The sequence below is a fragment of the Colobus angolensis genome, unplaced genomic scaffold (genome assembly GCF_000951035.1).
Source record: "Colobus angolensis palliatus isolate OR3802 unplaced genomic scaffold, Cang.pa_1.0 Scaffold175, whole genome shotgun sequence".
NCBI lineage: Eukaryota > Metazoa > Chordata > Mammalia > Primates > Cercopithecidae > Colobus > Colobus angolensis.
The window spans coordinates 6,018,835-6,043,302 of record NW_012114877.1 but is presented as its reverse complement, the minus strand read 5'-3'; the positions used below and the strand labels follow the sequence as shown (position 1 = coordinate 6,043,302).

The window sequence follows — 24,468 nt, the reverse complement described above, 5'->3', positions numbered from 1 at the left end:
CTGTAGTCTTGGCCATACTAGAGTCTAGAGTAGGCAGTGGCCACAGCTTCCCTTTTCTGATTATATCCAACAAGGGAGTGTGTGGGATGCCATAGCACTTCCTTTCAGAACTCTCATGCCTTTTGGAACCCTCATTAGGCTACATCTCCTGCCCTGTGGTTGTCTAGGCTCCCCTGCCTCAACCTCTCCCTGTAATTCCTGAGAACTGTCCTTATAATAGAAGAAACTTAGAATACATCCCAGGGTGAATATGTGAGCAGCTGCCTTCAATCAAAACACACTCTTCGGCAAACTCAGCTTAAGACAGACTTTCTGCAACAGACGGTCGGCCAAGGCTCTAGGCTTTAAAATGCCCCCAGGGACCTGCCAAGGAGCCACCTAAGGCCTATCTTAATTTCTCACCATCATTGCCTCTGTGAAGCCATCTTAACAAAAAGTTGCCATCCATTGTAGAAGTGAAGAGCTTGAGTAAACTATGTGGATTGTGAGAATGGAGCTGCTTTCTTGTCTTTTTCTGTTTCTAGGATAAGAAATGCAGGGAGAATGGTGGTTCTCAGGTCTTTAGAGATTTTATTGTTGAGAAAGTGGTGTTCTTTTAAGTACTCTAAGTAATGCCTAAATATAGCTGAAACGCACCATTGCATTTCCCCATAAAGCCAATTGCCTCTTCGTTTTTCTATTTCACCACCTCCTTGGAAATCTGGGAACACTTTAAATTCATTCACTGAACAATCTCAGGCTCAGGATTCATTCTTGGACATAAAGATGACAACACAGAGTCCCACTCTCCTTTTTTATCATCTCAGGAACTGAATGTGTAGTCCCCGCTTTTCCTCCATCTCCTAGACCTTCTCCTGTGTCAACTGTCCTTGATTTTTGGAACAAAGACATAATCACAGTTTTCTAAAAAGGAGACTTATTGAGATTCCTAGGAAGTGGATCCTCCAAATTCTAAATAGTTTTTAAATGAAAACATTGAAATAGTTCCTTCAGGCCAACTTTAACCCATTATTCAAGAGTAAGAATTTAAACAGCTATATTATTGAGGACTTTTAGTCTGTGTCATTTGTCTTTGAGAGATATGCTTTTATGTGCACTGAGGTCATACAAACACCATGAAGTGGTGTTATCACATCCATTTACTAACAAGGGAAACAGAGCTAGAGAGGCTAGTTAACTCTGCTCAAGTTCTGTTTATATATGGTTGCTCAAGCAGCCGAAGTGTCCTGAAAATCACAGGAAGTCTGTGAAGAAAGAGCATATCTCAAGAGGCTCATCAGCCTCCTGAGCTCTTGGAAAACCTAAACCCCAGGAGGGTTTCTAAGTGGTAGAAGGAATATGTTCTAAGACCTGGAGGTAGAAGAGAGATGGTGGTTAATGAACTGAAATGAGCCTACTTTCACTTGAATGGAGAGTGTTTGGAGAGATGGCAGGGGGAGAGAGAGAGAGAGAGAGAGAGAGCGAGAGAGAGAGAGAGCTGGAGAGAAATGGGCAGATGCTGAACCAAGTAGAGCCCTTCAAGAACTTTAAATGATCTTGAATTTTATTTTGAGGGGATTGTCTCATCAGAGTGTGTTAAATAGAAGAAGGAGATGTCATAAAACTGATGCAACCTGGGCTACAGGAATACAGATTTCCTCCTCATACTGTATTAACTTAGTGATATTTCCTATGATATTTTTATCCATGAAGCTCAAAGTATTTAATAATTAGTGCTTTAGGACCTACTGGTATACAATAACCAGCAACTTTTGCTGGTGGGGCACCATGGCAACTTCTCAACCAATCAGTGGGTCATGGCCAAGTCACTCCCAATAAGGTTTGAGGGTTTGGAGGGAAAAGGGGGGATCTTCTTTGAGCACTCTGTCTCAGTTCTAGGGGTAGTGGCTGCTCATTGGCATGAGCAATATATTCTTTAGGGTTCCCTTTACTTCTTAGCAGTCAATCCTTGCTATATGTAATAGTTGTTTATATTAAATATACTTGTTCAAATTACTATGTGGCTTCTCTGTCCTGATTGGACTCTGACTGATTCACAACCCCCAGACATTTCTCTACCAGGCAGACATAACCTGCTTCCCCAGAGGAAAAAAGATTGTGGCCCTGCTAAGAGCTACATGCTAGCTGCTTGTTCTATCTGAAGGGTCCACTTCCTTGTAGATTAACCAGGAGTTCATGAAAGTTCATAAGGAATGAACATTGCCCCCTGAATTTTCCTGAGCCCCATGACTAAAATGGCAGAGAGACATGAAATCATATTTATGTGCTATAGTTCCTGCTGGGGGATAACACAGGCTTGAATGTACTACTCATAGATGTGTCTCAACAGAGTGATCAGATCTGTTTGGGAGAAGGAGGCCCATAGCAGCTAAACAGAAAGAGCTTCTTGAATCTTGAAGGCTGATTGAGGATTTGCTAGGCAGGTGGTGGGGAAAGAACATGCCCAATAGAGGCAATAGGATTGACAGATGTTTGCAGACATAGCAAGGCACAACCATGCATCAGGGGTTGTCTGTCAGGTGGAATAGCTGGACATGGTGAAGGGGTTTGACCTTATCCTGCAGGATTTCAAACAAAGTATGGAGAATAGTGAAGAAACAGTAGTCTTCAGGCCCCTGTGCCTGGAGGGAATGAATTCCTGACCTAGGACATCAACGGGAATGGAAAAAATGAGTTTAAACAGAGTAGACAATCAGGCTGGTTGACAGAATTTTGGACCCTGAAGAGCTAGTTATGAGGAACAAATGAAGTAATAGACATGAAAGCACACTTTTTGATGCCAATCGACCATAATAAGATATCTCTTCCACAATTTGATTCTGAAAATGAATAATGAGGCTTCATGTTCCTAGATAGCACGATTACCCCAATCATTAGGCCAAATGACAGTACAGTGGTGGTGGCATCCATAATGCAGTTTATGCTTCTCAGCCTTCCCTCCCATCACCCCACCTAACAATCAGTACTGGACAGCTGGTGCCTTTTTTTTTTCAAAGTAAACAATGAACATTTTATGGGTTTACTTTTACAACGAGTTGCTCAGAATAGGAGAATACTAAACCAGAGTTTTAGAGCAGGAATGTAAACTAATTCCCCAGTTTTACACAAGAGTAGACTAACACCCCTATCACCTAAGATTTACCTAAGAGCAAGTCAGAGAGAGGACTATATTCAGCTGTCTTGAAAACTGCAGTTTTCTGCTGCTATCCTTGTGAGGTATCAATCAAGGGGTATGCTTACTGACTGGCTGCTAGAAAGAAATGCCTAATTCAGTATATTTATAACTCAAGGAAAATTCCTTCTTTCTTTTTTTTTTTTTTTTCTTTTTTTGAGACAGAGTGTCACTCTTGTTGCCCAGGCTGGAGTGCAATGGTATGATCTTGGCTCACTGCAACCTCCACCTCCTGGGTTCAAGCGATTCTCCTGTCTCAACCTCCTGAGTAGCTGGGATTAAAGGTGTGCACCACCATGCTCAACTAATTTTTATATTATTAGTAGAGACGGGGTTTTACCATGTTAGCCAGGCTGGTCTTGAACTCCTGACCTCAGGTGATCCACCTGCCTTGGCCTCCCAAATTACTGGGATTACAGGCATGAGCCACTGCGCCCAGCCACAGGAAAATGTCTTCTTAAATGTCACATTGAGGTCCAGCATTGGTCCCATAATCCCTACTCAACCAGCAGGTGCATCAGTGTCTGGTTCTTCTTAGGGTTAGGGATCTTCAGTTTCTTTAAAATGAACCTTCCTGATTTTAGGGCCATAAATTTTTATCTCCTGTGTAAACAGTCTTGTTCCACACCTCAGAAATAAAGACACTCCGTTCATGGACCTTATTATTGTAGAAGATTATGCCAACAACTTTGACATGATAATTATGAGTCTATCATTTCATCATCTGTAGTACAATTTTGTTTGAAAGCACAGCTGATTTCCTTGCTTTGAATTCCCAGAAGGACTGCTTTTATTCCACTGCCCATCTTATTTATCATGTTTGACAGCTATTGCCATTTCTAAATAAATGGTCAACTGTCTTCTTCTAAGGCAAAGTCTGATAGTTTCCTTAATCCTGTCTGCTTAGTGGTCATCTTCTCACCATGAACACTGTTCATCCCATGTTGCAAATCTGCATGGTCTTCTTCTAACAAAGTGACTGGCAACACACTGTGCCTGCAGGAGTCTGGGGAGGCCCATGGGCCTCCTAGCAGCCCCTCTTCTGTGTCCCTGGGACTCATGGGAATGCATGTGCAATGGCTTGGAGGCAAGGTAAGAATGGGGTCAGGGAGTACAAAGAACAGGTAAGAAGAAACATGCTGCAATGGGACAGCCAGCCCATCGGTAACAAACTTTGCTGTGAGTTCCACACTTGTTTCTAGTCTACGATATTTATTTTTTGTTTTGTTTTGCTTTTTATTTTTGAGACAGGGTCTTGCTCTGTCGCACAGGCTGGAATGGAGTGGCGCAATCTCAGCTCAGTGCAGACACGACCTCTGAGGCTTAAGCAATTCTCCCACCTTAGCCTCCCAAAGTGCTGACATTACAGGTGTGAGCCATCACACCCAGCCTTAGACTATGATATTTGTATGTTGACATCCAAATGTATAAAATATCTCTGGTCCCACTTTTTACTTGTCATGAAGGTAAACATGAATTTATCTCAACAAACAATCTCCCACATTTCTGTTATAATGAAACCCTCTAAAAATAAAAGACTTGAAGAAATCTGTCTTCCTTACTATATCATGCTAGCCTTTTATGTGCTTGTTTTTAGTCTGATTGACACTTCTCAGCTGGGGAAAAAGAATATTCTTTCTTTTTTCATAAAAGGTCTCTTGGGGTCACTGGATGTAAGTGTCCTTTCACTTATTTCTTTCAAGTTTACCTTTCCTTTGAAATTCTGTCTGCTCATTTTTAGTATTTGCTTCTTTCAAAGCACCCAAATATTCTTCTGCGCGTCTCGGGAAAAGCACTATTTTTGACAAAGCTTTTAGTCAATGCTCATTAGGTTTCTATTTCCCTTCTAAGGACTTGGCAGGACTAGAATTGCTGAGTTCATATAATGTTTCAACGCAGCAAAAATATTTCCAGGTGTTATATACTAAAGCAGAACATCCTAATTGCATATGTAAAATCGGGTTTGTGCTTTTGAAACGCAAGTCAGAATGTGCTGAACAATAGAAGTACAGACACAAAGAGACGTTCAGGTGACCTGTAATATGAGTCACTGCCCAGCCACCAATTTTGCAAGGAGAGTCACTGGGGCAAAAACTACCCTTTGTATATAATTATAGTGGTTACAAAAGTATTTAGCAAATACACTGCTAGAGTTTTGTTCCTTTTTTTCCCATATCTTTGGAAGCATAGTGTTAAAATTTCTGAAATAGCTTCCAAATTTGTGAGTGAAATTTCATTTGTAAGGTAATTTAAAGAAAAGTCTGACTGCAAATTTAAGTCAACTTTTTTTACTATAAATTATCTCAAGGTTTAAAAAATTTAAATCTGTACATATTATTGGAATGTAATTAAACATCTGTAAAGCACATAAATCCCAGCAAGACATATCAAGACTGATATTCTCTCATCTTCCTTATGATCTTTCTATCCCACCACTGGGATAGTTTCTGATTTCACTAAGTTGGGATTAAATCAGTGTATTCCCCCCACTGCATAATTTAGGACTGCTTTAAAATGATGTAATTACAAACCTCAGTGGCAGATTGTGAATTGCATTCACTGTCATAACTGCATTAGCATGGTTTAAAATTCTCTCAGAACAGTGGGGTAAAGATGTTATGTTAATACGGTAATAAGTTCTATTGCTCTACTGTATGTCTGCTATTGATTATCTGCAGCAATTGTAGATTTGGATGGGATCCAAAATTATACACAGAACCTTGAAACTTGCCAATGTTTTCTTCATCTATGGTAATTTTAAAGAAAAAAGTTCTTTAAAACAATAAAACTGGATGAAAGGGTTAGTATAGGATTTTAAACTTATGTAATTGCAGACTTAATTTTATAAATAGGTAGAGTCCTGATCTATCAGTCTTCCTGAAGCAAAGAGAGAACATTTTGGGGAGTTACCTACTCTAATTTTGATTACTTTCTACAGAGTGAAATTAAAATACTTCTTGAGCATTTTCCAAAGCCTAATTTGACAACATTTCCTATATTCACTCCCATTGCTCTGCCAACCCACAATCCTGTCCCTTATCATGAATTCCTTTTTCATGCCAAGTCTCAATTCCCTCTTCTTTTTCTGAATCTAAAGATGGCAGGCCCATTTAAACTGAATATAGTCTTCCTCATCCAGGAAGCCCACCTGGATGAGATTTTGGTCACATACTTTCCAGTTTTAAGTATACAATGAAAATGTCTTTTCATGCTTAAAAAAGCCCTCTTACATACTTTCTCTGTTAATTTAAGGTGCTCATAACCTCTAGATAAACGCTTTCCTTTAGTGTAAGGCCTTTGGTATATGGAAACTCATGTATCAAAATTAGCTCTATTATTCTGCTGGTACTGAAGCTTGATTTATTAATTTAAATTCAGCCATCTTCACCAAATTTCTTTAATTTCTTTGAACAATTGACATGTTTTGCTACTTTATAAATTACTAATTTGGGAGAAACAAAAAAATAGCTTGTCTACATATAAAAATTGAGAAGCTATAATTAAGTTCCTGCTTGTCATTATCTACAAAGATATACACTTTGATCAATATAATTTCCCTGCCATGCATTTCTGGGTGTTTATAAATGAACTGCATTGTGGTGAGAAAAGATCCCAGTGCCTCTTAACGACTACAATAACTCTCTTGTAATTTTCTCAAAGCAAATGGTATTCGTTTACTCTTTTTCTTGAAGTTCATAATAAAAGCAAACAGATTTTTGTTAAGAATCTTCAGGTTGGTAGATCTAAAGGGTCTGAAACTAGATAAATGCATACTTTAAAGAAATAAGCTTTTAAAGCAAAGGGGTGGGGGAAAGTCCCCCACCTCTTTAGCTGCACAGAGTTCAGTTTTTTTTTTTTTGAGATGGAGTCTCGCTCAGTTGCCCAGGCTGGAGTGCAGTGGCAGGATCTCAACTCACTGCAACCTCCACCTCCCAGGTTCAAGCAATTCTCCTGTCTCAGCCTCCCAAGTAGCTGGGACTACAGGTGCCTGCCACCACGCCCGGCTAATTTTTGTATTTTTAGTAGCGACAGGGTTTCACCTTGTTGGTCAGGCTGGTCTTCAACTCCTGACCTCAGTTGATCCACCTGCCTAGGCCTCCCAAAGTGCTGGGATTACAGGCGTGAGCCACCGCACCTGGCCTTGTTTTTTTAATTTTAGACAATCGTAACTTTAACAATAGATACCGAAAGGGATGTATTACTAGCATTGTAACTTACTACAGTCTATGAAAATGCACTGAATTTAGGAATAATGAATTGGTACCTCTCTCCCTTCCTTGAATTTGGCTGATAAATAGGGATATCGGCTAACAGGTTCCAGTCCGGGTGTTGCTGGTTTCCAGAAATATTCTCTTCCCTGCCGCTTTCCAATAATCACTGTTATGTTGTGTGGCAAATGATTAACTCTCACCTCGGACTTTGCATGCCTGCTTTTAAGTACGACGGGTTTCAGTCTTGGAATGGAAAAAATACAAAAGTCACCTTAAGTCTTACAGTGCAAGGGTTTTAATAGTCCACACTAAAATAGACGGTACAGTTTTGTAGTTTAACATTAAAAGCAATCCTGCCTTACCTTAAAATGCTTCTACTTAAGAATGTTTCTTCCTCCCCCACTCCTTCACTTAAGGTATACGTCTACGGAGGTACCCCTAAAGTGCATCTCAGGCATTAAAAACAGCACTGTGATTTGCTTTCCACAGAGTCTTAAATAACAGCCACCTTCTTCATTTGAGAGGCTACAGAGTTCAAGCTGAGTTGTGACAGGAGCCAGGGGGCCAGGGTCCCAGAATAGCTTTTTGAAAAAAATAATTATGCCACAGGTATCTTCTCTTACCACAAATAAATATTTAATGCATCCTTGGAGTCATGCAATATTGAGAACCCAATTGACACTTCAATTTCCAGAAAAATAAAATCATGAAGGCATTGTGTAAATATTCTGAATTTGGTGGAATGAGACAACACGTAAGGGGGCGGGCCTGAAGTCTCGGGTTTGGAACTGGGGGCTTGGGGTAGTGCTGGGTAGACAGTCTTGGAGCGGGAAGGCTATTGGGGCTATTGCTTGTCCTCGTGGGGGTCACCAGGGAAGTCCGCCTCCTCCGGGGACCTGCCTGCCTCTGGGAGCAGCGTGGCGCGCACTTTCCTCTTCTCCTTAAAGCGGCCGGAGCGCGAGATCTTCAAATTGCGGCGGCTGCTGCCGGATTTGTCCCCGTATAACTTGTCTGGTTTGGGGGGCTCGCCGGCGCCCCCGAGGAGATTGGGGTGCTGATTCTCCCGGGAGCTGCTGGTGCAGTCCGGGCTGGGCGGCGCAGGTGGCGTGGGCTCCCCCGGAGCGGGCTGGGCGGGAGGCTGCACCCCCACTGCAGCTTCCTTGCTTTTCTTTCTGCTGTTCGTGAGCGATTTCCACCAGGGGCCCGAGCTGCCCGCACTGCCGCTGTCGGCCATGGCCGGAGGGCCTAGGGGCTCCCGGCACCCAGATGGAAGGGCCAAGGCGGCCCCTCCCTCCACGTGGTCTCCGGCCGTTCACTCCACCCCTTCCACCGCTTGCCACGCGTGGGCTGCGGGGTGGATGCTGAGGCAGCGGCCTGTGCTGGGGAAGAAAACAAAACTTGGTTACTGCGCTGGTTGAAGTCATGTGCCCCCCAGTCCCATTTCCTCTCCCTTGTGCTGTCTGGCACCGGATCGGCTAGGGTGGAGAGACCCAATCCGGTAGCCACGTAGCCCACATTAGAGTTAAGACGCCACGGCGCCCGGTAGGGTGCTGGCGGAAGTGTCTTTCAGGGCACCATCATCTGGTCTCCAGGCTGAGCCTTGAACTCTTTGGCTTCAACCTTTGCCTTGCCTTCAGGGGAAGTGCAGTGCAGTGGTCAGCGTGCACGGGGGACCCAGGGGAGGTACCCAGCCCTCTGGATCAACCCGTCTCGAGAGGGAAAATGACCTGCCCTGTCCACACTGCTTGACTGTAGATGGATGCCCAAAGGTGACCCATCCGGCCCAGGGCGGCCTCCCTTCGGATGAGCACCTGGGAGGAGGGCGCTGGAAACCAAGTGCATCCTCTCTACAGGTGAACGGTGAGTATTAATTAGTCCACTGTCAAACAGTCAAATTTCCCTGCAAGATTTGCTCCCGTCGACTTTCGTCCCAGGCCTTTTCGATGAGATACTTAGGAGAATTTTTATCCCAGTAGGAGAGAAGGACAAGCTTATGATATTTTTGTTTTGGTTCTTTTAAATTCTGCTTTTGACCACTTCTGCCTTGTGACTTTCAAAGAAGCATGTCTAGACTTAACTTCCCTTGAAAACTGCCATCCTAATTCTTTCTTTTATTCCCCAGAGCCCAATCTTGCGTCTTTTTGAAGTCACCCCCTGGCTGACGGTTGAGATGAAGCCAAGCGGCATCAAATGGCCTCTTCCCTTAGTTTTGTATTAAAATATGCAGCGAGTCTGTACGACGCAGCTCAACTCGGGAGAATTCCAGTTACAAAGTAAAGGCTTCTCTTCTTTTCCTTGTGCAATTCCCTCCTCCCAAGGAGAAAGAACGCAACCAGGAACTCCGAAACAACGTGCTTCTTCCCCAAGCTTCTAAGACGCCCCAACCCCCGCTCTGCGAAGCGAAAGGCCGCTTCTGAGCACTTAGGTGCTGGTACAGCAAGCAAGACTCTCAGCCCACTTTCTGTGCGGGGTCTCTTGGGCGCTGCCACCAGCAACGCGCAGGATTCGCCTGCGCCGCGGCTCACTTCCAGGTTTCCGCTCGGCTCCTTCCCAGCCCACGCGCCGGGCGCTCCTGGGATTGGCGAATGCGCTGGAGAGGGAAACTTCGGCGGTGTTTGTTGTAGGAGGTTCTCCTCCCGGAACCGCCAGGGAGAGGAAGTCTGATCGCCTACGGGAGGCGGCGGGGCGGCCTCGGCTGCGCCCCGAAACCGCTGCACCAGCTCCTCCCCAGGATGCCCTGAGGACACACTCGGGCAGCGACTTGAAAACAATACAAGAAAAATCGGCCAAAAGTTCTTTCGGTACAAAAGGCACCCACGCCCTCAGGCACAATTAGCAACCTACTTTGCAGATCGGAAAAGCAACCCCTACCCCCAAGTCATTTACTAACAGTGGTGGTAAGGTGTCCTGATGCTGCTTTCTCTCCTCTAACCTACAATTTCTTCTTCACAATTATCAACTTTGTGAGCACGGAAGGGCTTTGTACGAATTGCGCAAGGAAAAGATGGCAAATTACGCAAAAGCACAGAAAACGGAGCTCTGGAGCGTCCGTGGTTTTCAGCCTCTCTTAGGGCGCCGGGAGGCGGGTACCTGGGAAGTACCAGGCAGCACCCCAGGGTGACCCCCGGCGCCAGGCTCTCTCTCGGCGGACGCCGAACCACCCCCAGTCGCTCACCTGCTCGGGCTTCACAGGACCCCGAGGCCCCGCGCGGTGAACTCGGCCGACAGCACCGAGGGGGCGCGCTTGGATTAACCTGGAAGCCGGGGCTCGAGTCCCTGGGCGCAGACTTGGAGAGGTCAGGCTTCTGGAAAGTGTACAGGTCGGAATTCCCGCAGCCCAGCTAAATCAAGTGCTGCTGCTGGTCTCCTCGGGCACCTCCAATTTCTGTGCGCTGCGGCGGAAGCCCGGGGCTCGCAGCGCAGTCTGTTCGGGTCGGAGGGGGCGGCGGCGAGGGGCTGCCAGACTCGCTGCCCGGGGTGAAGGTCCAGGCCGGCTTTCCGGGCTAGTAGTGTTTCATTCGCCGGCGCGTCCCTTTTCCCTGCTAGCACCGCCCCGGAGCCGGCTGAGAGATGGGACCCTGGCTGTTCACTCTGGCGCATCGAACTTGCCTGCGCGTCCGTAGGAACGCAGAAAAGACATCTGCCCACCTGCTGGTTATTTACCAAGTGATTCGGGAAACCAGAAGGCTGGAGCAGCTGGGGGAGAAAAGAAAATAACCCAGGAGGCGGTCACCGCTGCCACAGGTGCAGGTAGGAACTTCGCGTTCCCGCCCTCCAGGGGAGGAGATTGGATCAGGCGCCAGCCTTGAGGTGTTTGATTGGAGAAAAGCTGTGCAGCGCCGCTCCCCCGACCGACTCCTTGAGAAGAAACGGCGGAGACCTGAGGCCGAGGCGGTAGGTGGGCTCTGCTGGGTGAAAGTTGCCGCAGCAGCTCTCCCTTGGCCCCTTCCCGGTTTATTTTCCCCCTTGCTTTCCGGGTCCCGGGATCCCAAGTTTTGTAACTCACGGGAGCGAATCCACACCCGAGCAAAATGTTCGTGAGTTTCAGGCGCTCTTAGTTGAAAGGCTGTAAAGTTATTAACAAGTCCGCTGTGTGCCAGCCAGGCGCCGTTGCAGGCTCTTTCTGTGGATTAAGTCATTTATTTCTCACAGCAACCCTAGGAGGTAGGTGATATTATTATTATTATTAATTATTATTATTGTTATTATTGTTATTCTCACTCGACAGGCGAGGAAACCCTAACACGGGAAAATGGTTGCTCAGGGTTGCCTGTCTGGTACGTGGCAGAGCAGGGTTGGAACCCAGGGGGCCTGACTCTAGCTTTCACGGTCTTACCCACCACAACCTGCCCGTCTGGAACTCTTAACACGACTCAGTGAGGATGTGAATTTCCTTCTTTCAGGCCTGGAAGTCCATGGACAGCCACCCCACGAGGGCAGTGTAAATCCAGCCCTGAGCTACTGCAGGAAGTGAACCAGGGGATTGCACTCCTGGTCACATAACAGTACTTCTTATTAGTTTGACATAAAGATATTGGCACAGGGCATTTTCACTAATGAAGGCAGAGGTGCAGCTTGCTTCATCTTCCAGGATGTTCTTCTCTTTCAAAAAACTATTTTGATGTTCCTTGAGCTCATATACAAGCATAACTCCTCTGAAGGACTGGGTGTGCAGCAACTGAGCATCTTTGTTGTGAAAACTTTTTGCAGTATAAAAGCAGTGAAAGACAGCCGGGCAAGATGGCTCAAGCCTGTAACCCTAGTGCTTTGGAGGCCAAGGTGAGTGGATCACATGAGGCCAGGAGTTTGAGATCAGCCTGGCCAACATGACAAAACACTGTCTCTACTTAAAAAAAAAAAAAAAAAAAAAAAAAAAAGTGTAGTGATGCACGCCTGTATTCCCAGCTATTGGGCAGGCTGAGGCACGAGAATCACTTGAACCTGGGAGGTAGAGGTTGCAGTGAGCCGAGATCCTGCCACTGCACTCCAGCCTGGGTGACAGTGAGACTCTTAAAAAAAAAAAAAAAAAGAAAAGAAATAGTGAAAGACATACTGCCTAACTGCCTAACTCAAATAATTTGCAATATAGAATTAGTAGAAAAAATTTTTATAGTATTTTCAATTTGTGAAAGATAAAAATATGAATATATGATTTACTTTTTAGTTTGGAATTCTTTGAATTTTTTATGATATGCACAGCACGGGGTATTTGGAAGTCATGCATTTTTATGTTTCTCGGGATTAGTTTTAGAGCATAAACATGCAATCACAGCACCAGGATTGAACAAAGGCAGAACTTTGAGGGGAGAATGGGATAAGTCATCATAGTGCCATTACTTTACAGATGAAATTGAATCGTGGAGGAATGCCCTTGTCTGAGGAGTCATCACCACTAGGAAGCTATGGAGCTGGGTTTTTACGTTGTTTATTGAGCATATGGGTGAAAGAATAAAAAATTTAGGAAAAGAAAATAAGTTTTGCCAGTTGGCTCCTCAAGTGTGATTTGAACAAAAGGGCCAACATTTTAGTAATAAACGAACCTCTACTAACTGCTGAAATTAACAAAAAACATTGATTATTTTACATGCCCTTTCTCATTTATATTCAGCAACTCTGAACTTAGTAACATCTTACAAATAACCCTTGTGTACAGGAGGACGTTTAAGGAGAGACATGAAAACTGAGGAGAGATTAGCTGAGATGCAGAATGGGTGAGCATTTCAGATGGAGGAAATAGCATGTGCAACAACTTGGAGGTGTGAGGAAATTGAGGTTTCTTGAGAGGTAAAGAGCAGGCGCCTGTGATCAGTAAGGAGAGGGAGCTGAAGCTGGAGAGGTGGGTGTGACCAGACCATTCAGGACCACAATCCACTAAAGAGGAAGAACGTGGTAAGATTCGCAGTTAAATGTGGTGCCACGGTGTATAAGGAATGAATGGGGCTGGGCGCGGTGGCTCACACCTGTAATCCCAGCACTTTGGGAGGCCTAGGTGGGTGGATCACGAGGTCAAGAAATCGAGACCATCCTAACCAACATGGTTAAACCCTGTCTCTACTAAAAATACAAAAATTAGCCAGGTGTGGTGGCGTCCTTCTGTAGTCCCAGTTACTCGGGAGGCTGAGGCAGGAGAATCACTTGAACCCGGGAGGTGAAGGTTGCAGTAAGCCGATATCGCACCACTGCATTCCAGCCTGGTGACAGAGCTAGACTCTATCTCAAAAAAGAATGGGCCAGGCGCAGTAGCTCACATTTGTAATCCCAGCACTTTGGGAGGCCGAAGTGGGAGGATTGCTTGAGCCCAGGTATTTGAGACCCGCCTGGGAAACATGATGAAACCCCCATCTCTACAAAAAAATAGAAGAAATTAGCTGGGTGTTGTGGTATGAGCCTGTAGTCACAGCTGCTTGGGTGGTGAGGTGGGAGGATCACTTGGGCCCAGGAGTTCCAGGCTGCGGTGAGCTATGACTGCACCACTGCACTCCAGCCTGGGCAACAGAGAAAGACTCTCTCAAAAAAAAAAAAAAAGAAAAGAAAAAAGAGGGGGACAAAATGGAGCAATCAGGAAAGCAGCTAGGAACTACTGGGAGACTTCAGGTGGATATTCTGAAGCCTGTAGTACAGTGGTGGGAGTTGAAGTGGTGGGAGATGAAGATAATTATGCGGATGCAATAGGAATGTTGGAGATAGAATCAACAGCACACTTTCATTTAATTCCTACAAACAAGGAGATTGAGTTTGACTAGAAGCTGAGAAGGGAAATACTTTCACAGCCTTTCCTGTGACTAGGAGTGGCCATGTGATTCAGTTTTGGCCTATGGGGCTGTAAGAAAGACTTCTGGAAATGCTTTTTCTCCAGATAAAGGACAGAACCTTCTGAGAGAACATCTTTTGCCACACCCCTGATGCTTGCATTTAAGCACAGCATGAGGATGTGACACCTGGTGTGGCAGCAGCCAGTGAGGCAGCAGGCATAGGAATAGGAGCCACCATGCTAAGGATGATGGCATGGGAGTGTGGAAGTGTCTGGGTCCTCGATTACACCATCCATTCCCTGAAGGAACCCTGGAACCACCTACCTATGGACTTTTAGTTCAGTGAGATCATACATATCCCTGTGGTTTAACCACAGATTTAAACACAGTTTTCTGTGTCTTGCAGCCAAACCCATTCCTACTTGGTAGGGACTACTTTAGTTAGAGGAAGAGATGATATTGTCCAAAAGGGAAAAAAGGTAATATTGTCACATTTTTTGGACTAATATGAAAAGTTCTTCCCAGAAGGAGGATTTAGTGAAATGTTAAAGTGATGGGCAAGTTTTTAGAGGCAGAGAATGCATCTGTGAAATTTTGAGTTAAGGGAATGGGTAGATATAAACGCATGTGTAGTGCATGAATGAGTAAACGGGAGGTAAGACCAACAGGTGAGGTTCATCAGATTATCTGCGCTATCAATGTAATTTGACTTTTAAACACAGCCTTAAACAATTAAGACTTATTTTTCTCCATTTTTGCATCTAGAACTGTTTTAATCTCGCCCACCAACACACACACACACACACACACACACACACACGGTTAGTATTACACATATAGTTGTGTTCTGTAACTATTGATCCAGGAATCATATTGTTTGGTTCTATAAGGAGGACATGGTCTGGCCCTACAGCTCTGTATTTTTAAGCTAGACATCTTACATGATAGACACATTTAAAAGTTGACTCATCTATTTAGTTAATAGTAGATGACTTTTAATGTTATAATATTGATATGCTTTAACTGGACAAAGCTTACATTTCTTAATTTATCTTGTCATTTTTCAAAAATGTGTTGATGATTTGGGTAAGGACACGTTTTTTATTTTTCTTTTAAAAAATTAGCACAGGGTGTGGTGGCTCATGCCTGTAATCCCAGCACTTTGGGAGGCCGAGGCAGTCAGATCACCTGAGGTCGGAAGTTCAGGACCAGCCTGACCAACATGGAGAAATCCCATCTCTACTAAAAATACAAAACTAGCTGGGTGTGGTGGTGCATACCTGTAATCCCAGCTACTTGGTTGGCTGATGCAGGAGAATCACTTGAACCTGGGAGGCAGAGGTTGTGGTGAGCCAAGATAGCACTATATATAGCACTCCAGCCTGGGCAACAGAGCAAAACTCTGTCTCAAAAAAAAAAAAAAATTGCTTCTTTTAAAAAAATGAATCTTTAAGTGCAATAAATATTTATACTCAAAGACAATACAGAATGAATTATTAGAGGGCAAGCATTACACTAGCAATTAAAATCAGATTTTTACAGGTTAACACGGCATCTGCTATCCTAGCAAATCTGGCATTGAATGGTAGGTTGAGAAATGTATTATCTTCCTTTTAAGCATCTGTATTGGGAACTAGGCAAAGAGAAAAACAGGATGAGAAATTTAAAGAAATATAGAAATCTAGCTAATCAAAATGAAGAAAATAAGAATCACCTATATTCTTTTCATTCAAGGATGACCCTGGTTAATGTTTTGGTATTATTCCTTTTGAGCTTTTTGCCACTTATTTTCATGTTTACTCTTCATTTTTTCCTTTCCCTGCCTTTCTTCATTCCTTTCTTCTGTGGACTCCTACATCTTTTGGAAATTAGGCATGTATCTCTCCTGTCCTTTTCCTTTATAGTCATCAATGTATGAGTAGTTTATGATTTCTTTTTTTCTTTCTGTTTATATGCATCAGTGTTGTGGATTCAGAGAGTGGGGATTTTACCCATGCATGAAATTGGAATCCACTTTTTATAGCATCTCATCCTGTACCTTGTCAGGTTAACACAAATGCACATCTAGAGGTTCAAAAATGATAGTCACAAAACATTACTAATTATTTCAGTTCTACACATTTTCCCTGAGTGCTACTTGACCTAAGCAAGGCTGATTTATTTGCCCAACGCCACCTTTCTCTGCAGTTCAACACCAGCTGACTCTTTCTGACCCCACTCCTAGTCCCTGTGTCTCATGAGCCCTTCCCTGAATCATAGGTCTGCAAGTCATCAGCCTCCCTGTTCACCTGTCTTAACAAATGGTCATCCAGTATCTGTGATCAGTGCTGGGAATGAGGAACTCACTATCTGCTGAGTCAGCTGTTCCACAGAAGAGCATTGGGAGATACCTGTTGGTGCCTCTTTCTTAGAGTAACAGACCTCCTTGACCCTTCTCCATAGGAACCTATTGATATTTTTGTTTTCCTTTTGTTAGTTCCACTCCCAGATGTGTCTTCTATACTTACTGTCTCCATTTTCTCACCCTAACTCCAGTATGGCATCTGCACGCCTCTCCCTCTAACGTGGTTTCTCTAGGGTCCCTGGGCTTATAGGACATTTATCAGTCCTCATCTTTTTGACCTATCTGTAACATCAACACTGCTGGCTCTTCCTGAAAACATTCGCTGTTCTGTCTTTTCTTCTTTTTCTCTCTGCCTGCTGCTTTGTCTCCTTTCCCAGTCTATCCTCTCCTTTCGTGTCATATTATGAGTAAAGCTAAGCTTTGGAGCTGTTACCATGAGACAGATACCATGGTAGATGCTCTCCATGTATTACCTCATATAATCCTCCTAGCAACCACCAGCTATTTTACAGAGGATGTCAGTGGTACTCAGAGAGGGCAAAACAGCCTGTGGTTAGTAGAGCCAGGATTCAAAATCAGGCAGCCTGACTCCAGAGCTCAAGCTTCTCAACACTTCAGGATGTTAGAGTTCTTGAGGTTCAGTCGTCCTAAGTCCTTTTCTGGTCATCATTGCTATGCCCATGGCTTCAGGTGGTATTTCTGTGAAGATGACTCTTGAATTTATATCTTTAGCTTGAGCTTCTCTGAATTCCAGGTCTAAGTATTTAACTAGTTCTTTGACATTTCTGCTTGACTGTCTTAAAGGCACATCAAGCTAAATAAGTATAAAATAGGATATCCCAACATTTTCTCCTTTTCTGCTATGTGCCCTTATTGCAGGGCTAAGTGACTGGTACCACATCTAGCCAGTAATGCAAACCAGAAACTAAGGTGTCTGTCTTGTCCATTTGGGCTGTTACAGCAAAACACCAAACACTGGCTGGTTTACCAACATCAGAAATTTGTTTCTCACAGTTCTGGAGGCTGGGAATTAAGATACCACCAGCTTTGGTGTCGGGTGAAGACCCATGTTCTGATTCATAGATTCTTGCTTTGTCTTCACAAAGTGAAAAGGGTGAGGGAGCTCTTTGGGGTCTCCTTTATAAGGATACTAATCCCATTCATGAAGGCTGAGCTTTCATGATCTAATCTTCTCCCAAAGGCCTCGCCTCCAAATACCATTGCATTGGGGATTGGGTTTCAACGTAGGAATTTTGGGTGGACATAACCATTCAGTCTATAGCAGTGTCCTTCTTGGTTTCTCCCTCTGCTGAGTCTCACATCCAGTGTGTCCTAAAGCCTGTCAACTCTATTTCTTAAATGCTTCTTGCATCCAACTACCACCCTCCATTTCCATTGCTGCTCTGTAATCTAAACTGTCATCTTCTCACAACAACCTAATTTGAAACCCTCTATCCACTTTTGCCCTGCTTCATCCTATATCTTATGGTACCCAGAGTAACCATTTAACCTTATCACCCTGCTTATAACCCCACAACGGTGTCCCCTTGCAAGTGGGATAAGAACTGACGTGACTCATAAAGCCCTATATAATTATATATGGCCTATATAAACTAATTCTTCAGCCCCACCTCATTCCTTTCTTCCCCTCCAGCCACACTGACCTCTGCCACCCTCAGTGAAATATTCCTTGACAATCTCCTCAACCCCAACCAAACCATATGGTACTTCCATAGCATAATTATTTAATGAAGATTGCTGTTCTTTATTCAGGGGTTTACATTTATTCTATTTTTGCTGTTTATTCCTTCTAGTATTTCATAGTTTCTATCTGAGAATACTTCTCTCTGAAATACATCCTTTAGATTTTCTTTAAGTGAGGATGGGCTGGTGGTGAGCTCTTTTTAGCTGTTTTCTGATATTTCATCCTAATTCTGGTATGATATTTTTGTTGTGTATAGAATTTTAGGTTGGCAGTTATTTTCTTTTAGTACATTGAATATACATTATTTCACTGTCTTTAGGCTTACATTATTTCTGCTGAGAGGTCAGCTGTTAATTTGTCCCTCTTTTGAAGGTGACTGGTACTTTCCCTCTGCTGCTATTAAGATGTTTTTTCTCCTTGCCTTGGGTTTTCTTTAGTATCACTGTAATGTGTCTAAGTATGGATTTCTTTTTATATTGTTCGGGATTATATGCTGCTTTTTTTTCTCTTCAGAATTTAAGACTTTATTTTCTTCTTCAATTTAAAAGTAGAAGTACATTATAATGTAGATCAGTTTCTTTTGCAAAATTACAAATTTCGAGAATCTTCCACTTCTTTATACTTTCTTTAAAAAAAAAGACGCAGGTGTCTTGCTGTGTTGCCCATCTGGTCTTGAACTCCTGGCCTCAAGTAATCCTCCCACTTTGGCCTCTCAAAGTGTTGGGATTACAGGAATGAGCTACTGTACCTGGTCTACTTTTTAATATTTTCATGTTTTTAAAAATACATATGTTGCAATTAGGATTAGGTTTGGCTATTAAAGTGTGACTTAAGAGAGTGGGTCATTTCTCTCTTGCTTAAGAGAAGGCCAGAGGTAAGCAGTGGCAATGTCTTTTCTGCCTGAGCAGCAGCAGTAGTCACAGGTTTAGAATGGCATTGACACTCACAGGACCCAGTAAGCCTTGTGGCATCCAATCTGACACCCTGTTCACTTAACTTTGAAAGATACAGAACAACATGGCAGCATGAGGCTTATTTCAGCAGGAGGCTTAACTCTAGCCTGCCAAGTGTCAGCTCAAATATAACGCAACAAGATAGTGGGTGCAGAAGCCACCTGGCTTAGAAGCTTCATGCTCCGTGAGAACTAATACCTGTTGAGATAGCCCATGACTGTAATTTCCAGGAATCTTTGCAATAAAGAACACTACACTTAAGGAATCTCAAAACTCATGGTTTTCGATGGGCACTTATAGTACGTGTCAGAGTCCTCTTGGTCCAGATACAGTTTACCAATAAGGGATCATCTTTAATCATAAAGATGATCCAGTATTGCCTAGTATCACAGCTGACATTCCATTATTACCTTGCCTAGTAGGCTTCCAGAGAAATGATGATAAAGGCAAAGGCATTTTACCAGGGAAGAGAAAGGACTTTACTCAGAGCAGTCCAGGGCAGTCTCGCATAATCCGGACCCAATCTTCTATCCTGCTGCTCTGCCACTCAAGGGTTTATTTCCAAGGTTGCTTTAAAGTCCAAGAATCCTGCTGGAGTTCTAGCCACCACATCCATGTTCTAGCAGGAAGACAGGGAAGATGAGTCTACCTGCTTCCTCTTATGCCTTTAAGTTTAAGAAAACTTTCTGGAAGCATCACTCAACACCTCTTATTTTTTTCTTGAGACAGGGTCTCACTCTGTTGCCCAGGCTGGAGTGCAGTGGTGTGATCACAGCTCAATGCAGCCTCAACCTCCCAGGCTCAAACAATCCTCCTACCTTAGCCTCCAGAATAGCTGGAAGTACAGGCGTGCCCTACTATGCCTGGCTACTTTTTGTATTTTTTGTAGAGACAGGGTTTCGCCATGTTCCCTAAGCTGGTCTTGGACTTCTGAGCTCAAGTGATTTGCTCATCTTGACCTCACAAACTGTTGAGATTACAGGTGTGAGCCATTGGGTCTGGCCCAACACTTCCAATTCCATGTCAGTGGCCAGAACTTAGTCATATGACCACATGAATCTGTGGGGAAAGTGGGCACATTGCTAGTCTGAATAAGTTTTGGGATTCTGTCACAAACAGAAACAGGGAGAACAGATAATTGAGTCAGGCAGTTAGCAGGCTCTCCTCTACATATATATGGTGGGAACAATAGCTTCTTATTAAATGCTGACATTAGGCTGGGCAAAGTGGCTCAAGCTTGTAATCCCAGAGCTTTGGGAGGCTGAGGTGGGAGGATTGCTTAGGGCCAGGAGTTCAAGACTAGCTTGGGCAACATAGTAAGACCCTGTCTCTACAAAGAAAAAAAAAAAAAAAAAAAGAAGAAAAAATTAGCTGGCATGATGGCATGCACCTGTAGTTCCCAGTGACTCGAAAGGCTAAAGCGGGAAGACTGCTTGAATCCAAGAGTTCCAGGCTTCAGTGAGCTATGATGGCACCACTGCACTCCAGCCTCGGTGACACAGTGAGACCATGTCTCAAAAAAAAAAAAAATTGCTGATATGGTTTGGCTATGTCCTCACCCAAATCTCATCTTGAATTTTATCTCCTATAATCCCCACCTATTGTGGGAGGGACCTGGTGGGAGGTAATTGAATTATACAGTGGCTTTTTCCTGTGCTGTTCTTATGATTGTGAATAAGCCTCATGAGATCTGATGGTTTTATAAAGGGCAGTTCCTCTACACATGGTCTCTTGCCTGCTGCCATGTAAGATATGCCTTTGTTCCTCCTTCACCTTCCACCATGATTGTGAGGCCTCCCCAGCCATGTGGAACTGTGAATCCATTACAGCTCTCTTTCTTTATAAATTACCCAGTCTCAGGTTATGTCTTTATTCGTAGTGTGAGAATGGATTAATACGAAAGCTGAGACTAAAAAAGTCATATAAAACCTGGGAATATATATGTGTTTATGATTTGAAAATGCTTTTTTATCAAGGTAAGTTGTTTTCCAACTAAATAGACTTTTTGAAGAAAAAAAATTCCTCCTCCAGAACATTAGTTCTCTAACCCGTTAAAATAGTTACATCTCTGTCAATTGTGAGATGTGATTAATGTGAGGTGTGTTTTAACTATTAATTTCACCTAGGCTAAACTAGGTGAAATTGCTGTTTTTTTTGTAGTCAGATACAAATATTGACAATTTCATACAGCTCAACCTATAACAAAGTATCTATATTTGTGAATAATTTACTTAAAAAATACAAATTATCCTAGATTTAAGTTACTGCCCTAATGAAATCATGATTACAGTTGAATTCCAGCAATCTTGCTCAAGTGAAAAAAGTGAATTGACAGCTGGAATTTAGGAATTGTACCTCTTTATCTTTAAGCACTTCAAAATTCTTTTTCTGTTTCTAGATAAAATACATATTGTAGTAGACTGAAAAATGGTCTCCCAAAAGATTTCCATGCCCCAGTCCCTAGTTTTATGCCTGTATATGCTAAATTACACAGCAAAAGAGACTTTGCAGATGGAATTAAGGTTATAGACCTTAAAATAGAGAAATTATTCAAGTGGGCCCAATGTAATCATAATCAAATGGACCTTTAAAAGTGGAATAGAAGACAAAAGGGTAGGTCAGAGACAGGTATGATGAGGAAATAACAGGAAAGGGGACATGACCCACCATTGCTAGCTCTGAAGGAAAGGAGACCATGAGCCAAGGAATGCAGGCAGCTCTGGAAGCTAGAAATGGCCCTCCACTGACAGACAGCAAGGAAACAAGACTTTGATTCTTCAACTGTAAAGTACTGAATTCTGGCACAACTGAATAAGCAAGGAAATGGATTTATGGCCCCCTACCCTGCCCCCAGCCTCCATAAAGGAATGCAGTCCTGCCAGCATCTTGAATTTAGCTCAGTTAAGACCGGTGTCAGATTTCTGACCTACAAAACTATGATGTTACGTTTTGTTGCTTTCAGCCACGGAGTTTGCGGTCATTTGTAACAGCTACAATAGAAAACTTATGTACTTACCTTAATAAAACCTTGAATTTAAAGGACTCATCAGAGAACTGTCCCTAAAGTCATTTAAGTTGAGTTTAAAAAAATTCATGTCTGGTCCTGAGTGATTCTGGTAAAATAAGCTGTGATATGACTGGATATGTGTGTATAGCCAACAAAACACAATAAAATAGTGAACAACTGAAAGCTATACAGCTGATTATTTTTATGTAAGAACACTAGAAAGCTCATAATGAGTTATGAGAAACATTTCATCTAGGAGTGATTTCTAAGGCAGCATCTTCAGTTTCTATAAACACCGAAACTTCTGTCTCAGAAGGGATGTCATGAAGAGGACCAGAACCTCTATGTCCACGTGCAGCGGCTTCTCCTGTTCGCAACTCAGGTTTGAACTGTCTTTCGTTTGAATCTTCCTTCCAGTTCCAAAGGTTTATCTGAAGCCAAAGCTATCATTTCTTCATCTTCATTTTTATGTAGAAAGCTACAAATCATGTTGGGTCTAGAGGAGAAATTCTTATCCTTGATTTGCAGCCATTCCACCCCACCTGTTTTCTCCTCCTTCCTTCTCTGTTGGAAGAGTTCTTGTCATGCTGACTTCTTCTCTGTATGGCACTTGTATTTTAGCACTGTGTACCCCTTGCCCTCTCTATCCACATGTTCAACATTTTCTTCAAATATAACACAGGTCCTAAGAGTGTCTTCAGACTCCCCAGCCAAGACATAGCTGTCCACTTGCAGAAAGGGCCTCTTGGTGTCAGTTCTCAAAATTTTGCATTTATTTTCACATTTCGAGAGAAAGTCTGAATCAATAATTCCTGACAATTCCATGAGAACCAACTGTTCTCCCTCCTCCTTCTTCCTCTTCTCCATCCTCTGGATTCTGTTCCTTTGCTACTGCCATGGTCCCACAGCTCTGGATTATAGGCTTCTTATTTCAGTTTTAGAAAATTTTCAACTATTATCTCTTCAAACATATTCTCTGCCCCATTCTTTTTTTTTTTTTTTTTTTTTTTTGAGACAGAGTCTCACTCCTTCACCCAGGCTGGAGTGTAGTGGTGCGATCACAGCTCACTGCAGCCTCAACCTCCTGGGCTCAGGCAATCTTCCCACCTCAGCCTCCCGAGTAGCTGGGACTACAGGCACAAGGTGCCAAACCTGGCTAATTTTTTGTACTTTTTGTAGAGACAGGTTTTGCCATGTTGCCCAGGCTATACTTGATCTCCTGGGACCAAGCAATCTGCTAGCCTTGGTCTCCCAGAGTGCTAGGATTACAGGTATGAGCCACCCAGCCTGGCTCTCTTCCATTTCTTTTTCTGGAATCCCAATTAGACATTTGTTATACCTTCTCAGTCTACCCCACCATGCTTCTTAACCTACTCTTTTTTATGTTTTGCCTTCTCTGGTGCATTCTAGAGAATTTTTTCTGATCTATGTGACAGTTCATTAATTCTGTCTTCTGTTGCATCTAAACATCTGTTAAATTCCTTCATTAATTTATACATTTTAACTTTTTCTTTTCTAAATGTTCTATCTAGTGTTATTTCAAATATGTTAGAACACTATACTTTTCTATTCCTTGAAGATATTTTTAAACTTGTATTTTTAAACTTGAAACATACTGAACACAGTTATTTTATAATCTTTGGCTGATAATTCAAAAATCTGAAGTCTTTGAAGGTGTTTCTTTGGTCTGTTTTTCTTTTTTCTGCCAGTTTCCACTCATAGGGTTTCGTTTCTTGATATTCTTAGATATTACTGTGTGTTCCTCATTCTACTTTAAAAATTACTTTTGGAAAATTTAAGGCCTAAGACAAAGGTGACTTACTCTAGAAGGGATTTTCAAGAAGTTAGGGGAGTTACCAGACATGAACACTGAGTTCGTGGCTTGAGATTTCTTGGGCAAAACAACTGATCTGTAGGAGCACTGCTAGCCCATAGTCACACCCTCCCAGGGATCAGTCCGTTCATTTTTCCCTCCCCTACAACATCCAGATCTTTTTTGTGCCAAAGTAACTTAACTGTCCGCCCAGTCCTGTGGGTGGATATGGGTATGGTTTACTTCTGGTTTGCCCATACCCTGATTTAGAAGAATCTCCTATTAACCTATTTTTGGTTAACCTTGGATTTCATTGGTCCCTTTTGCTTCAGGGACTGTCAAAACTGGAGTTGTTTCTGCGCCCAGTTGTTCTCAGCAGGAGAATTCATCCAAATAACCTAGCCTGCCACTGACAGAAATGAGTGTGTTTTAATTACATGGTAAATGGTTTGCTTGGTGTTTGTCCCATTGACTATAATTTTCTTATTTATTTGTTTATTATGAGACTCCC

At 43.0% G+C, this 24,468-nt stretch overlaps 1 protein-coding gene and 1 pseudogene across 3 annotated transcripts; both read right to left on the bottom strand.

The window, feature by feature from the left end:
- Window positions 1–7,662: 7,662 nt before the first annotated feature.
- On the bottom strand, window positions 7,663–11,125 carry PRR15 (proline rich 15). 3 transcript variants are annotated; one of them, XM_011938620.1, is made up of 2 exons: window positions 10,559–11,125; window positions 7,663–8,762 (listed from the first exon to the last, which is right to left on the bottom strand). In XM_011938620.1, exon 2 carries the CDS (start codon window positions 8,615–8,617, stop codon window positions 8,228–8,230), a length of 390 nt encoding a protein of 129 aa, XP_011794010.1. In that variant the 5' UTR covers window positions 8,618–8,762; window positions 10,559–11,125; the 3' UTR covers window positions 7,663–8,227. The 3 variants fall into 3 exon arrangements, with proteins under 3 accessions (XP_011794010.1, XP_011794012.1, XP_011794011.1); XM_011938622.1 differs by having other exon boundaries at window positions 7,663–8,757; window positions 10,559–10,978; XM_011938621.1 differs by lacking the exon at window positions 10,559–11,125 and adding an exon at window positions 9,195–10,114.
- Window positions 11,126–22,392: 11,267 nt separating this feature from the next.
- Window positions 22,393–23,042, bottom strand: LOC105509425 (annotated as a pseudogene).
- Between the last annotated feature and the right edge of the window lie 1,426 nt (window positions 23,043–24,468).

Coding starts and splice junctions, on each gene's coding strand:
- PRR15 (XM_011938620.1), bottom strand. CDS start 8,617: ATGGCCGACAGCGGCAGTGCGGGCAGCTCGGGCCCCTGGTGGAAATCG.